General features: G+C 32.2%; 1 protein-coding gene across 8 annotated transcripts in view; it reads left to right on the forward strand.

Annotated features, from left to right (window-relative positions):
• Positions 1-17,100, forward strand: part of LOC143044722 (phospholipid-transporting ATPase ABCA3-like) — a 61,189-nt gene that overhangs the window by 5,503 nt on the left and 38,586 nt on the right. For 7 of the 8 annotated variants that reach the window (XM_076216815.1, XM_076216820.1, XM_076216823.1 and 4 more), the window contains exons 2-4: positions 3,142-3,462; positions 5,076-5,363; positions 12,031-12,293. In XM_076216815.1, coding sequence (XP_076072930.1) covers positions 3,162-3,462; positions 5,076-5,363; positions 12,031-12,293 — 852 coding nt within the window. In that variant the 5' untranslated portion in view covers positions 3,142-3,161. The remainder of the gene's footprint in view (positions 1-3,141; positions 3,463-5,075; positions 5,364-12,030; positions 12,294-17,100) is intronic. The other variant, XM_076216822.1, reaches the window with a different exon arrangement.

Consider the following 17,100-nt stretch of genomic DNA (forward strand, 5'->3'; position numbering starts at 1 on the left):
GCAAATCTGACATGGGATAAAATTGTTTGTCAGGTCAACATCTATCTGCCCTGTAATTTTCAGATGAATCAGATAACCCGTTGTTGGGTTGCTGCCCCTGAATAGGTATTTTAAGGAAATTTTGCTGTTTTTGGTTATTATTTTGAATATTATTATAGATAGAGATAAACTGTAAACAGCAATAATGTTCAGCAAAGTAAGATTTACAAATAAGTCAACATGACCGAAATGGTCAATTGACCCCCTAAGGAGTTATTGTCCTTTTCTAGTCAATTATTAACAATTTTTATAAAATTTGTAAATTTTTATTAACATTTTCCCCTGAAACTACTGGGCCAAGTTCATTATAGATAAAGATAATTGTAAGCAGCAAGACTGTTTAGTAAAGTAAGATGTACAAACACATCACCATCACCAAAACACAATTTTGTCATGAATCTATCTGCTTCCTTTGTTTAATATTCACATAGACCAAGGTGAGCGACACAGGCTCTTTAGAGCCTCTACTTTATCTTTCTCCCCTGTAACTGTATCCTATGCCCTTAAAGCAATATTAGCTTTCAAACATGGTTCGAAATTAGAGTATAGTAAAATAAAGTTAAACAGTGAAAGGAAGTATAGATAAAAAAAATAGTTTTCAACTTTTTTTTTATAATTGTATCAAAGTATGAAAATAATGAAAATTTATATATCAATTTGTATTTGAATTCAATTTGTTATAGATTTAATCCTTTTTACCCCCAAAAAAGTAAATATAACGAACAATTTTGAATGGTGACAAAAAAGGGGAAGTAACTCTAGTTGAAAAAATGTTTGTAAACAGTGAAATTTATTTACGATCTAAAGCTAAGGTAATTAGTGTTAATTAACAATGTGTTTGACACCAAAGCTGTCAAGTGAAGCCATGCACTAAATGGGGCACTTATTTGACAGTTTACACACCTAGCTGAACTTCCTGTTCATGAAAGAATTACGAATTTGCCGGTACTTCAATGGAAATTCACTTATAAAATCAATCTCAAGGCTAAGAAATCCAGGAGAAAACGGGTCATTTTCGGAATTCTCGGGTTATTCAATGACCTGGCGGGTTTCCCGGGTGATTCCTTAAAATTGTGAAAATCTCGGGTCACACCCGCAGAATACGGGTCAGTTGACAGGTATGTATTCTGAATCAATTAATCTACATAGCGAGAACACTTTCCAATTTCATGAGCTAAGAGACGGCTAGCTTTTTCCAAAAAGCTATTACTTGTGGTGTTTTGTTTCAATCTTTATTTATATTTTTTTTATTGTATTCTTATGAAATATGGACACAGAAAATAAAAGAAAACCTGTTTAGTAGTTCATATTGACATACATGTAAGTGTTTCTTGTGTTTTACTGTATAGATTAGACTTTTGGTTTTCCTGTTTCAATTGTTTTGCACTAGTCATTTTGGGGTCCTTTATACATTGTAGCTTGCTGTTCGCCAATGTGTGAGCCAATTCTCCATGTTGAAACCTGTACTTGAACTTATAATTATTTACTTTTTACAAATTGTGACTTGAGTGGAGAGCAGCGTGAGTGAGTGTCTCATTGGCACTCATGCCACATCTTCTTATAATGTCTGTTAACCTTTTGCAATATGTACATGTACAGTTTTTTTGTACACATGTACAAAAAGTACTTTAATCCATCATGTTAAGCTGTTACCCAAGAAAGGTCAAACTGTTTTTTTATCACATAGAAGTGACTAAGGCCTTCAAAATCCTTGCTTAACCCTTGGTTTCAGTGAACCTGTTTGTTTTGTTCTTTCACAGAAAGAAAGAAAAAAACTCAAAATAACAGGGCAAAAACATAACATCGCCAAATCATCACTAGATTGCACTTTGTAAATACAATTTGACCATGCACTGAGGCCTCTTTTGGGTAGATATGTAATATTGATGAAGTATATTCATGTTTTTGTTTAAATGTACTGAAATCATTTTGATCATTTGAATCATTTAATGTACTTTATTTTTTAATTCATTTGATTGATCAGCTCAAATTTTGGGCACCATGATTGGTTAATAAAATTATCTTATCTTAGAGAAAATGTGGGAACGTAAACCAGTATAACGTACATTTATTTAAATCTGTGATGTTGGATTCTGAGGAAGTCCCAAAGTCAAAGGAGGGGAGAGTACAGACTTTTGGTATAAGTTTAAACTCTTCTAAAGAAGTTCATGACATATAAATGTTGAAAATATGTTGATCAGCCCTATGTTTTGACGTTTGCATAGTAGTGCATATATATTTACTTTCCATTCTAGGATATAATTTTTTTCGAAACTTCATAGTAAAAGTGCCATAGTTATGGTCTCAGGTAAGTTCCTATATTTACAAGGTGCAACCTTAAAGTAAAAAGCTGTACCATCCACAAGAAATTTAATTTAACGTGGTTTCAAATTGGGTAGAGGAAATCAAGACTTTAGGCACTAGAAATTTAAAGTAAACGTTTCAATTTGGGTAGAGGAAATCATGACTCATGCTCACTGGCTGCAAGTTTTTGAAACTGGCAACAAAATAAAGCTGCTGGCAATTTTTCTGGCTCAAACTTTTTTGTACTGTAGTCAGAGCAGCTCTCTGCTGGATGCACAGGTTGTCTGTACTGTGAGTTACATGTGTAATTTTACGATTATTAAACACAGCCATACTTGTCAATTCCTTATGATGAAATATATGGTAAATTTGATCAAACATCTTCCTGTATCTATACACCTGACAGGAGACAACACTGGTCATTTCAGTAGATTAACTGCAATATTTTATTACTTTTCAGTCAGTTAAAATTTAGATATATAAATTTCAATTCAATTCAATTACAAAGAAAAAGGCTTTACAAGTCACATAATGGCTGTTATTGCCTTTTTTAATAGCAGTCTTTCTTTCTGAACGAATACTTAATTGTGAAACAGAACATAATTTAATGCCATATAACATAAGTTCATCAGTTATCAAATTGAACCAGTGCATTACAAGTCAGTATATTATACCCTGTAATTTTATTTTATTGGAAGTGAACTTTCAGTAGTGTACTCACACTGCATGTAAGCAATAAAATTGATTTTAATATTTATAAATAATTGAATGTTCATACAATCCATTTTTATATTTAAGCATATCTATAGAAGAACAAAATGGGGAAGTGGAATCAGTTAACATTGCTACTGTGGAAGAACTTCTTAATACAGAAACGGAAGATCTTTTTGACAATTTTTGAAATCGGTTTACCAACATTTTTTGGACTCATTCTCTTGCTGATTAGATTCAGAGTACAGACAGAAGCAATTTTACATGGAGTTAATTGGACTGATTGTTCAGAATTTAAGGTTTTACCATTCACATCTAAAATTCCAAGACAGATGGCATACACACCAATGAATAATGTCACCAATCAAATTATGAACAGAACAAAGAATATGTTGTCACTTTCAGATGGTAATTGGATACTTAGTATAATATTTATACAGTTATTGTGAGGAGAAGACATGTTTAGTATAATATTTATACAGTAATTATGAGGAGAAGACATGTGATTGTCAGTGGGTTAATTATCCACCAATGACCTAAGGATTAGGATATTTACAATGGGGCCATGATGGGGCAGCCAATATTTCAACACCATAATAGACTAACATCTTTTAGTTCAACACCTCATTGGTCTGACTATTCATTTCAGAGAAGGGACAAACACTTATAAGTGTGTTCACAACAAACAGCTTAGTACACATCAAAAACTGTACCAGATTAATATTTGTTTCATGTAATTAACACTCAGTTTTCAATCACAAAAGAAAATATAAACTAAAAGTAATTTAAATGTACATTTTACATATTTTTGAAAAATCACTATTACGTATGACTTACCATTTCTTTTTTAGTTATCTTACACAGGAACAGTAGCTTTCATTGAATGGAAAATCTCACATTTGAAATAATTAAATGAATTTGACTATTTTATAGAATTCATGTAGCATTTTCTTCAATCAATGATCTGTTTAAATTTCTTTTGCATCAATATCTGTGGTCCATTATGATCAAAATCAGAACAACCAAGAGCTTTTTGAAAATACCAAGTGTGGCTCTTCATCAGACATACATGTAACAATATTGATTTAAACAACATTTCTGAAGTGTGATTTCAATAATATTTTATTACTAATATACTAAGTCAAGATGGATATCCAAAAAATTGTCAAAATGTTCTTCAAAGAAATTCCCCTTCCAGACCTTTGATCACAATTTTCAATAAGTAAACAAAGTACATGGGATGACTCATTGACTGCAACTTATGTTGGATGATGAATAAATGACAATTGGTAATATCATACCTGCCAGACAGATATTTACACTTTACAATTATTCAATACACATGATATATATGAGATAATCATTCGAAAATGAACATATATTATTTATTTATGTTCTTAAAAAATATTTTCATGGGTATTCATTAAAGAAATGTATAACAAGCGATAAGGATTGTTATTTTGCACTTGATAATGTCCATGATTTTGAACGAAATATATTCAATTATCAGTCAAAAGTGACAGGGACATGTGCAGAAATTTCTGTGGCAACATAAAACTTGTATAACCTCTCAAACGGTATAAGATGTGGTATGAGTGCCAATTTGTAAAAGTAAACTATTATAGGTTAAAGTACAGTCTTCAACACGGAGCATTGACTCACACCTAACAGCTAGCTATAAAGGGCCCCAAAAATGACCAGTGTAAAACCATTCAAACAGGAAAACCAACGGTCTAATCTATACATGTTTAAAAAAAAACAGAAACCAGAAACACTTATGGTCACATGGTCCTAATAAGTATTATTTAAGATTATATATTAACATTTATAATTATCATGTACCAAATTTCACAAGAAATTGTTTATGTTGAACCAATTTAATAATGGATGGAGTTTAATGCCACTTTTTTATGTGCAAAATATAGTTCAGTACAGTAGTGTATTTTTAGTAGAAGAATTCAGAATTTCAATAATTTGAAAGAAAAAGAGTTTGTTACTAAAAAATTGTTTCCATTTTTCAGTTCAAGGTTTTAACACAGAAGAAGAAATGGTGGACTTCTTAATTTTTGCTAATTCTACAGTGAACAACACAAAAACATATTTAGGTGGAGTTGTCTTTCAAACTAACCTATTGGATACAAAACACATCCAATATTCCATCAGGCTTAGTTCTTATCCTAGAAATACAAAAAATAAAAATCAGAAATTGAACCCTATAAAAGATGATACTAACTGGTTTACACAGTACATGTTTCCATTGTATCAACGAATTGGACCAAGGAGTAACATATCTTGTGGAGGGGATCCAGGTTTGTAAAAATAATGGTTCAAGTTTCATAGCATATTATTATTTAATGAATTACACAAGAAACTTACTGTTGAACAAATTTTATCAAGTTGTTATTTTAAATGGTTTAGGCATAGCTTTGGTTGGGGTTATTTAAAAATGATTTTTTTTACTGATTTCACATTCAATTTGATAATTTTTTCTGATTTCACATTGCAAAATGTAACTTGATTTTGAAGAACAAGAGTGTTCAAGTTTTAATGCCATTTAATAGAAATAAAAAATTCCACTCTTTGGATAAAAGAAATGTGATTTTTAAAAGTCAAACCATAAGGGGAGCTATGAATTTTTTTAAGTAACCTGTAAAAGGTTAGAGAAACAGCGTTAAGTGGAAAGCACTTACTCTTTTAAACAAATCATAAAACAATACTTGAGACAGTCCCAATATTCAGTCTGAAATGATTGCAACTATTACTAATTTTTTAGAATGTATGATTTTAATGATTTGTATAGTATATCTATTTACTACATGCAATCTGTATCTGTTTGATATGTTTTAATCATGTTACATGTTAATTGAACTATTATGTCTATACAATTGTGTTTATATGTTGTATGTTTGCTTTTTAGCTCACCTGACCCAAAGGGCCAAGTGAGCTTTTCTCATCACTTTGCTTCCGTCGTCCGGCGTCGTCCGGCGTCGTCTGTTAACTTTTACAAAAATCTTCTCCTCTGAAACTACTGGGCCAAATTAAACCAAACTTGGCCACAATCATCATTGGGGTATCTAGTTTAAAAAATGTGTGGCGTGACCCGGCCAACCAACCAAGATGGCCACCATGGCTAAAAATAGAACATAGGGGTAAAATGCAGTTTTTGGCTTATAACTCAAAAACCGAAGCATTTAGAGCAAATCTGACATGGGGTAAAATTGTATATCAGGTCAAGTCGTCCGAATACTTTTAGTTTTCGCACTCTAACTTTAGTAAAAATGAATAGAAATCAATGAAATTTTAACACAAGGTTTATGACCACAAAAGGAAGGTTGGGATTGATTTTGGGAGTTTTGGTCCCAACATTTTAGGAATTAGGGGCCAAAAAGGGCCCAAATAAGCATTTTCTTGGTTTTCGCACTATAATTTTAGTTTAAGTGAATAGAAATCTATGAAATTTTGACACAAAGTTTATGACTACAAAAGGACAGTTGGGATTGATTTTGGGAGTTTTGGTTCCAACAGTTTAGGAATTAAGGGCCAAAAAAGGGCCCAAATAAGCATTATTCTTCGTTTTCGCACAATAACTTTAGTATAAGTAAATAGAAATCAATGAAATTTAAACACAAGGTTTATGACCACAAAAGGAAGGTTGGGATTGATTTTGGGAGTTTTGGTCCCAACAGTTTAGGAATAAGGGGCCAAAGGGTCCAAAATTGAACTTTGTGTGATTTCATCAAAAATTGAATAATTGGGGTTCTTTGATATGCCGAATCTAACTATGTATGTAGATTCTTAATTTTTTGTCCCGTTTTCAAATTGGTCTACATTAGGCCAATTAAAATTAATTGATAGATTTTCATCCCCGCCCGCCCTTCTGAAATCGCCCCGCCCCGAATTTTTTTATTTTATAAAATTTACGATTTCCGGATTTTGTTCATTCCCGTTACCGGTAACCGTTAAAATTTCGTTTCATTCAATGCTTCCTGTTTCAAATTTCGGTTTTGTACCTCGAGTAAATCTAACCAAAATGATTAAGTCGACCTTTACGCTGCTCTATGATGATAACATCATCTTCCGAGAGTAAAGATTGATAACGAGAATGACATGAAATATTGGTGTTACGAGAAAAACGCTGTTTCCAATACTGCAAATCGCGGTATGTCACAAATTTCTGTGATTAGAAAACTGCGGACTTTTTTATTTATGCAATGACTTTGTCTCAGGAAATTTAAACTGTAAATGATACCCAAAGCACAAGATTTGTGGAAACCATTGATACAGAAAACATGATTGAATTATAGATATTGAAACACAAGCACGAACTTGTCAGATGTATGACAGTTTATTGAACTTGAAAAGTCGACTAACATACGCATTTTATTTATGCAAGACCTTTGATTTTACCCATGGCTGTCTTTTTATGTTGACAAACAGCAAATGTCCAATACACCCAAAAAGACTCATTAAAACAACAACTTTTTTTTTATTATTAAGTTCATGTTTTACATGATAATTATATTTTCATTTTGCATATAAAGTACCAACCCTATTATTTTCAACACTCTCTGAGTTTTCATTTTATTCTGTACTCATAATAATTGTGTTGCATATACCAATGCATTTGCTTCATTTTATGGTAATACAAACCATTGTTTAGAAACCAAAATACATTTTGTGTAGGTACATGTAGTCTAACTGAAGAGAGTATTTCTCACACGTTTTTGTTGTTAAGTTTTTAAAGCCGCAATTAGATATATTTATTTAAGGATTTGAAATATTATGTAAGATTCCTCATAAGCTTATTATTACACTTGCATATATGAAGAACTCGTCACAAAAGGGTTTCAAATGAAATAAAATTTAAAAAATAAAATCCTCCCACCCGCCCCATTATTTTCAAAAATTTGGATGAAAATCTACTAATTAATTTTAGTTGGCCTTAAGGTCCAAAGGGTCCAAAATTAAACTTAGTTTGATTTTAACAAAAATTGAATCCTTGGGGTTCTTTGATATGCTGAATTTAAAAATGTACTTAGATTTTTAATAATTGGCCTAGTTTTCAAGTTGGTCCAAATGGGGGTCCAAAATTAAACTTTGTTTGATTTCATCAGAAATTGAATAAATGGGTTCTTTGATATGCCAAATCTAACTGTGTATGTAGATTCTTAATTTTTGGTCCAGTTTTCAAATTGGTCTACATTAAGGTCCAAAGGGTCAAAATTAAACTAAGTTTGATTTTAACAAAAATTTTATTATTGGGCTTATTTGATATGCTTTATCTAAACATGTACTTTGATTTTTGATTATGGACCCAGTTTTCAAGTTGGTCCAAATCAGGATTCCATATCAAGTATTGTGCAATAGCAAGAAATTTTCAATTGCACAGTATTGCACAATAGCAAGAAATATCTAATTGCACAATATTGTGCAATAGCAATTAATTTTCAATTGGAGTTATCTTTCTTTGTATAGAATAGTAGTTGATAATATATGTTGGAAATTTGCCAGACATGACTATGATGTCATTTTCTATTTTTATTTGCCAATAACTTTATGTAAATAACTTCATTGGAAATTTGCCAATATGAAATGTTGCTGATGAAGCTTTTTTTCCTTATCTTATCTAAAATGTTTTTAGATAATGTATGTTGGACATTTGCCAGACATGACTATGATGTCATTTTCTATTTTTATTTGCCAATAACTTTATGTAAATAACTTCATTGGAAATTTGCCAATATAAAATGTTGCTGATGAAGTTTTTTTTTCCTTATCTTATCTAAAATATTTTTAGCTTAAAAGTTGTGTCCATACTTGTTCTCATTTCAGATTTCATAAATAAAAAGAAAATTTCTTCAAACATTTTTTTGACAGGATTAATATTCAACAGCATAGTGAATTGCTCAAAGGCAAAAAAAACTTTTAAGTTCATTAGACCACATTCATTCTGTGTCAGAAATCTATGCTGTGTCAACTATTTAATTTTAGATTTAAATAAGTTTGAAGAAGAAATCTTTAATTGATTTGTAAAATCTTGACATTTGTTTTGTGTAAAAAACCCATATAATGTCAAAAATTTGATCACAATCCAAATTCAGAGCTGTATCACGCTTAAATGTTTTGTCCATACCTGCCCCAACTGTTCAGGGATCGACCTCTGCGGTCGTATAAAGCTGCGCCCTGCGGAGCACCTGGTTGGTTATTATCTTGAATATTATTATAGATAGAGATAAACTGTAAAATGCAATAATGTTCAGCAAAGTAAGATTTACAAATAAGTCCACATGACCGAAATGGTCAGTTGACCCCTTTAAGAGTTATTGCCCTTTATAGTCAATTTTTAACCATTTTTCGTAAATTTTAGTATTCTTTTACGAAAATCTTCTCCTCTGAAACTACTGGGCCAAATTTAACCAAACTTGGCCACAATCATCATTGGGGTATTTAGTTTAAAATTTGTGTCCAGTGACCCTCCAAACCAACCAAGATGGCTGCCATGGCTAAAAATAGAACATAGGGGTAAAATGCAGTTTTTGGCTTATAAATCAAAAACCAAAGCATTTAGAGCAAATCTGATAGGGGTAAAATTGTTAATCAGGTCAAGATCTATCTGCCCTGAAATTTTCAGATAAATCGGACGACCCGTTGTTGGATTGCTGCCCCTGAATTAGTAATTTTAAGGAAATTTTGCAGTGTTTGCTTATTATCTTGAATATTATTATAGATAGAGATAAACTTTAAACAGCAATAATGTTCAGCAAAGTAAGATCTACAAATAAGTCACATGACCAAAATTGTCAGTTAACCAATTTAAGAGTTATTGTCCTTTATAGTCAATTTTTAACCATTTTTCTAAAATTTTAGTATTCTTTTAAAAAAATCTTCTCCTCTGAAACTACTGGGCCAAATTTAACCAAACTTGTCCACAACCATCATTTGGGTATCTAGTTTTAAAAATGTGTGGCGTGACCCTGCCAACCAACCAAGATAGCCGCCATGGCTAAAAATAGAACATAGGGGTAAAATGTAGATTTTAGCTTATAACTCTAAAACCAAAGTATTTATAGCAAATCTGACATGGGATAAAATAATTTATTAGGTCAAGATCTATCTGCCCTGAAATTTTCAGACAAAACAGACAACCTGTTGTTGGGTTGCTGCCCCAGAATTAGTAATTTTAAGGAAATTTTGCAGTTTTTGGTTATTATCTTGAATATTATAATAGATAGAGATAAACTGTAAACAGCAATAATGTTCAGCAAAGTAGGATCTACAAATAAGTCAACATGACCAAAATTGTCAGTTTATTCCTTAAGGAGTTATTGCCCTTTATAGTCATTTTTTAACAATTTCAATAAATTTTTGTAAATTTTTAGAATATATTTTCCACTGTAATTACTGGGCCAAGTTCATTATAGATAGAGATAATTGTAGCAAGAAGAATGTCCAGTAAAGTAAGATCTACAAACACAACATGATCACCAAAACACAATTTTGTCATGAATTTATCTGTGTCCATTGTTTAGTATGCACATAGACCAAGGTGAGCGACACAGGCTCTTGAGAGCCTCTAGTTTTTGTCGAGCCTGCAACTTTTGTTGCAGAAAGCTCGACATAGGGATAGTGATCCGGCGGAGGCGGCTACAGCGGCGGCGGCGGCGGCGGTGTTAGCTAACTTCTTAAAAGCTTTATATTTTAGAAGGTGGAAGACCTAGATGCTTCATACTTTGTATATAGATGCCTCATGTTACGAAGTTTCCGTCAGTCACATGTCCAATGTCCTTGACCTCATTTTCATGGTTCAGTGACCACTTGAAAAAAAAGTTCAAATTTTTTGTAATGTTGAATTCTCTCTTATTATAAGTAATAGGATAACTATATTTGATATGTGCGTACCTTGCAAGGTCCTCATGTCTGTCAGACAGTTTTCACTTGACCTCGACCTCATTTCATGGATCAGTGAACAAGGTTAAGTTTTGGTGGTCAAGTCCATATCTCAGATACTATAAGCAATAGGGCTAGTATATTCGGTTTATGGAAGGACTGTAAGGTGTACATGTCCAACTGGCAGGTGTCATCTGACCTTGACCTCATTTTCATGGTTCAGTGGTTATAGTTAAATTTTTGTGTTTTGGTCTGTTTTTCTCATACTATATGCAATAGGTCTACTATATTTGTTGTATGGAATGATTGTAAGGTGTACATGTCTAGCGGGCAGATGTCATGTGACCTTGACCTCATTTTCATGGTTCAGTGGTTATAGTTAAATTTTTGTGTTTTGGTCTGTTTTTTTCATACTATATGCAATAGGTCTACTATATTTGTTGTATGGAATGATTGTAAGGTGTACATGTCTAGCGGGCAGATGTCATGTGACCTTGACCTCATTTTCATGTTCAGTGGTCAAAGTTCAGTTTTTGAGTTTTGGTCTTTTTATCTAATACTATATGCCATAGGTCAACTATATTTGGTGTATGGAAATATTTTATGATCTTTATGTCAGTAGCGCAGGTTTCTTTTGACCGTGACCTCATTTTTACGGTTCATTGCACAGTGTTAAGTTTTTGTGTTTTGGTCTATTTTTCTTAAACTATAAGTAATAGGTCAACTATATATGTTGTATAGAAGCATTGTTAGCTGTACAGGTCTGCCTGGCATGGTTCATCTGACCTTGACCTCATTTTCATGGTTCATTGGTCTTTGTTTAGTTATCTTGGTTAATGTTAAGTTTATGAGACAGTTGTAATAAAGCTTTATACTTAGGACTATCAACATAATATCAATGATTAGTATAGAAGGCGAGACATTTCAGCGTGTGCACTCTTGTCTCTTATTATTATTATTTTTTTTTTTTTTTTTTTACTTGTATTGTATATGAGGGCCTCAGGGAAGATTAGTAATTGTAACTAACTGTGTTTACCCTTAAATAAAGAACTTATTATTATTATTATTATTACATTTGTAATTATTCAGGATATGTCAGAGAAGGATTTACAGCATTACAAACTGCCATCAGCCAGTCAGTTATATCCATTATAGCGAACGAAACTGGTTCCCAGACCAGACTGAAGCAGATAGAGCTTGGTCTGCACAGACATCCCTATCCGCCATACAATGATGACAAATATGTCCTGGTCATTCAGCAACAGTTTCCTTTAATTCTCATCTTAAGTTTTGTTCTGGTAGCCCTTAATATTGTCAAGGATATTGTACATGAAAAGGAAAGGAAGCTGAAGGTATTCTATTCACTATATATATGCAATTCTTCATTAATTTTTTTTTAATTATTGTGTGAGTTTTTTGTCATCACTTTGTATTTTAATTATATATATGTTACAGTGAATTTGTATAATCAGGGATTATGTAGAATCCCTAAAACTTTCAGGGATTATGTATAATCACTAGAAAAAACGTCAGGGATTATACAGAATAACTGAAATGATACTAAAATATATAACATATTGAAATATCTTAAAAGTTAACCTTAATATATCATAATAATAACCTTAATATTGTAAAACGTTAGGCATAATTTATTTATATGAAAGACACAAAAATATTGAAATGTTATACACAAAATAATTAAATGATAAGCACAATATAATTAAATGATAAGCACAATATAATTAAATGATAAGCAAAATATATATAGAATAATTAATGTTTTGTTTTTAATACTGACTTTATCAGTAATAATATCAAGCGAGCCCTTTTTGGTATTGACTGTATTAGTATTTATAATATCAAGCGAGCCCACACGGGCGGGTTGATGAAAATATTAAATGGCATAATGATTATTCTTTTTATCGTATTGTTTTAGCAATTGTTTTTAGGTTGAGAATATGAAATAAAATGAAATTGTCAATAAAACTATTTTTTTATGTGTACAGTCGTTTTGATAAATGTTAATGTTATGTATAATATTTTAGTATTAAACATTTTATTTACAAATTAGATTTGGATGGCATCGACTATTACACATTTGTCCTAATTTTCTACAGGCATATCTATCAAATTCACATCTGTTTTTACCACAATATCAACATTTAAAAAAAGCTTGTCCTCCACATCATATCAGATTTTACGGCACGTCTCAGAGAAATAGAGTTTTCAGCACAAACATCTGAAGGTACAAATTGTACCAATGAAGGGAAATCAGCAACCTCAAATTGATTTCTTGTATCAAAGATCCGAGCAGGATTCCATACTATATAGCAAGGCGATATCCGTTTTCATTCTTTTCTTGAATATTGACCATTAGTTTTTTGGGATCTCCCTTTCCTGGAACCAAGGATTTGTATAGTAAGACTATACAAATCCTTGCTGGCAGGCCTCGACAATAACGCTTGTCCGATTGTCCGGTACCAGAGGGAAAAAAGGTCGGACAAGTAAAAGTTGTATCAAGCTTGTCCGTCGGGACAAGTACAATTATTCAGCAGAAAATAATCGAATCCAACTTTGATAAACAAAGTAATTATAAACAAAAAAAAAAGAAAACAAATTAATTTGACATGTTTCTGCATTCCGTTTATTCAAATGCAAAACCTTTTTCTTCAACATGTTTAAACATGTCAAATCGATAATTTTTAACTGGTTCTTTGACAGGTACTTTTTAACAGGTAAAAGGTATACTATTCTCGGAAACCAGTCTTACTGATCTGAATCAATGATGCGTTTTGTAGATAAGGTAACTTTACAGGACAGTTCGTCACCTCGACAGGTTAAGCTCCAGTTTAATAGACAGTTTGGCACCGTAGGAGACATATTTAGTAGACATGATTGATAGACAATTTGGCAAGGCAGGATATCCTTATAACAAATACCATACCGTAATTTTTTCACAAAAATATTTTTTTCATTTACCATAAAATTCGCAAAATCATAATTGATCATAAGAAGAAAAAAAACAATACTGACAACATGGTGACCTATAGTTGTTAATTTCTGTGTCATTTGGTCTCTTGCAGAGAGTTGTCTCATTGGCAATCAGACCTTATCTTCTTCTTTTTATTGATTGCATTTCAATAAACTTTTTCCAACAGGAAAACAGGATACAAATCCAATCAGTGTACATGCTTTTCAGATGGTTCCTCATGTCTAGAGTCTGGTGAGACTGGCATTGGTGAAAAACTAGAACCTAAGTCCTGTGACATGACTAGATTCAGTTGTACTTGACTCATATTTTTGAAAAAGTATTTCAAATAAATAAAAATAATCAAATCCCGTCTATTGTTTAAATTCGTTTTGTTCCTTTAATCAACTAAATATGTAAAAAGGTTATTTTTAATAGAAATGTTTTGGACAAGTATTAATTTCATTCGGACAAGTAAATTTTAGTATGTACTTGTCCTACGGGACAAGTTGAAAAAAAAGTTATTGTAGAGGCCTGGCTGAAACCACTTTGGTTTGAGATATCCTCTTTGAAGCTTTTAATTATTGATAATCCCTGAAATCATATTAGGGAATTTGTAGAATAATAATTAAAATTATCAGTGATTATATAAAATATATCTATATAAGTGCCTATAAATAGCAGCACATGACATACAAATCTATGGGAGTGTGGATTAATCAGTACAGAGATTAATTCAATTACACAAATAAATTATAAATTGCCTAACAATGTAATTTAAACACACTATTTAGTATGTAAATATAAGAATGTTTAAAATATTTACAAAATGATGAAAATAAACGCAATTATAATTTCGCTAGACCAACTAGCTTTAATTTATCAATCGTGCATCTATCCAGGTGAAATCGGATGTAGATGATAAGAAACTTTTGCAGCTCAATGTATACGTTGCACTTAGGTGCCTTGAAAATAAGAAAATTTTGCAGCTCAATGTCTATGTTGCACTTGAATTTAGCTGCCTTGAAAATAAGAAAATTTTGCAGCTCAATGTATATGTTGCACTTGGATTTAGCTGCCTTGAAAATACATAATTGGTAGTTGAAGTTAGTAACGTCCATTGGCCAATATTACGGGATAAAAAGGACGATGCTTTGTTTTAAATTATTCTTTATCTTTCCTGTATCTTTTCTCGTCTTTTTCGTTAAGACCATCAGGTTCTAAAGTGTGGAGTTGGTGGATCCAAAAGTTTTCTCTTCTCCTTCTCGCCGTGGTGTCCCACTCGATGTTAACTTCTAATTTGAAAAGTGACATTATCAAAAGGATGTTTCGTTGAACGAAGATGTCTTGTGGGAGGACAGTTTTTGTTGGTTTTGTACGATGAACGATGGTTATTGAGGCGAATATTAAATTTGTCCATTGTTTCTCCCACATACTGAATGCCACAAGTGTCACATGTTAATATATAAATTGAGTTCTCCGTTTTACAGTTGGAATTAGAGTAGATGGTATAATTTTGTTTAGTAATGGAGCTGATGAAAGAACTGCTTGTATTAGCAGCTTTACAACACAAACAGTTCCTTCGACCACATTGTTTGTAGCAACCGGGGGATGGAGTAGGTTGCTTTGCTAATACAGATGTCACTAATTTGTCACGGATGTTTTTAGGTCTTCTGAAGGTCGTGACTGGTGGTGATGAAAAAACTTTATTTAAATTTAAATCATTTTCTATAATTTTGCAATGCTTCTGAACAATGGATGACACATTTTTAAAATCAGGATGGTAAGTGAGTACAATGGGTGTTCTGTTAGCTACTTTATTCTTATCTTTGTACTCAAGAAGTTCTTGACGACTAGTTTTGTTTGCTCTTTTGAAAGCGCCATCAATGATGTTATTGTATCCTCGAACAACTAGATGCTCCATACATTACATTGAGCTGCAAAATTTTCTTATTTTCAAGGCAGCTAAATTCAAGTGCAACATAGACGTTGAGCTGCAAAATTTTCTTATTATACCCCACGCAACGAAGTTGTAAAGGGTATAATGTTTTTGACCCGTCCATCCGTCAGTCCGTCCGTCCGTCAGTCCGTCCATCCGTCAGTCCTGTTTCTTGTCATCGCAACTCTTCTCAAACCACACAACAGAATTTCACGAAACCTTTTCAGATAATAAGGACATACTATGTAGTTGTGCATATCGATGGGAAATTGCGATTTAATTTTTTTTTCTAGGAGTTACGCCCCTTTGAACTTATTTACTTTAATGTATTACTGCAACAGTTTGTCATCGCAACTCCTCTCAAACCACACAACAGAATTTCACGAAACCTTTTCAGATAATAAGGACATACTATGTAGTTGTGCATATCGACGGGAAATTGCGATTCAATTTTTTTTCTAGGAGTTACGCCCCTTTGAACTTATTTACTTAAATGTATTACTGCAACAGTTTGTCATCACAACTCCTCTCAAACCACACAACAGAATTTCACGAAACCTTTTCAGATAATTATGACATACTATGTAGTTGTGCATATCGACAGGAAATTGCGATTCAATTTTTCTTCTAGGAGTTACGCCCCTTTGAACTTATTTACTTTAATGTACTACTGCAACAGTTTGTCATCACAACTCCTCTCAAACCACACAACAGAATTTCATGAAACTTTGTAGATAATAAGGACATACTATGTAGATGTGCATATCAACAGGAAATTACGGTTCAATTTTTTTTCTAGGAGTTATGCCCCTTTGAACTTATTTGCTTCAATGTACTTCTGCAACAGTTTGTCATCTCAACTCCTCTGAAAACACACAACAGAATTTCATGAAATTTTGTAGATAATAAGGACATACTATGTATATTGACAGCAAATTATTATTCAATATTTTTTCTTATACAATTTTTTTTTCTTACACTTATTTAATTTCTCCAATGACAATGTGGGGACGTGGGGTATGTGAGCGTGCTCACTAAGGTTCTTTAATTTTCAAGGCACCTAAGTGCAACGTATACATTGAGCTGCAAAAGTTTCTTATCATCTACATCCGATTTCACCTGGATAGATGCACGCTTGATAAAGCTAGTTGGTCTAGCGAAATATTGCGTTTATTTTCATCATTTTGTAAATATTTTAAACATTCTTATATTTACATACTAAATAGTGTGTTAAAATTACATTGTTAGGCAA

The sequence above is a fragment of the Mytilus galloprovincialis genome, chromosome 9 (assembly GCF_965363235.1).
Source record: "Mytilus galloprovincialis chromosome 9, xbMytGall1.hap1.1, whole genome shotgun sequence".
NCBI classification, from domain to species: Eukaryota; Metazoa; Mollusca; class Bivalvia; order Mytilida; family Mytilidae; genus Mytilus; species Mytilus galloprovincialis.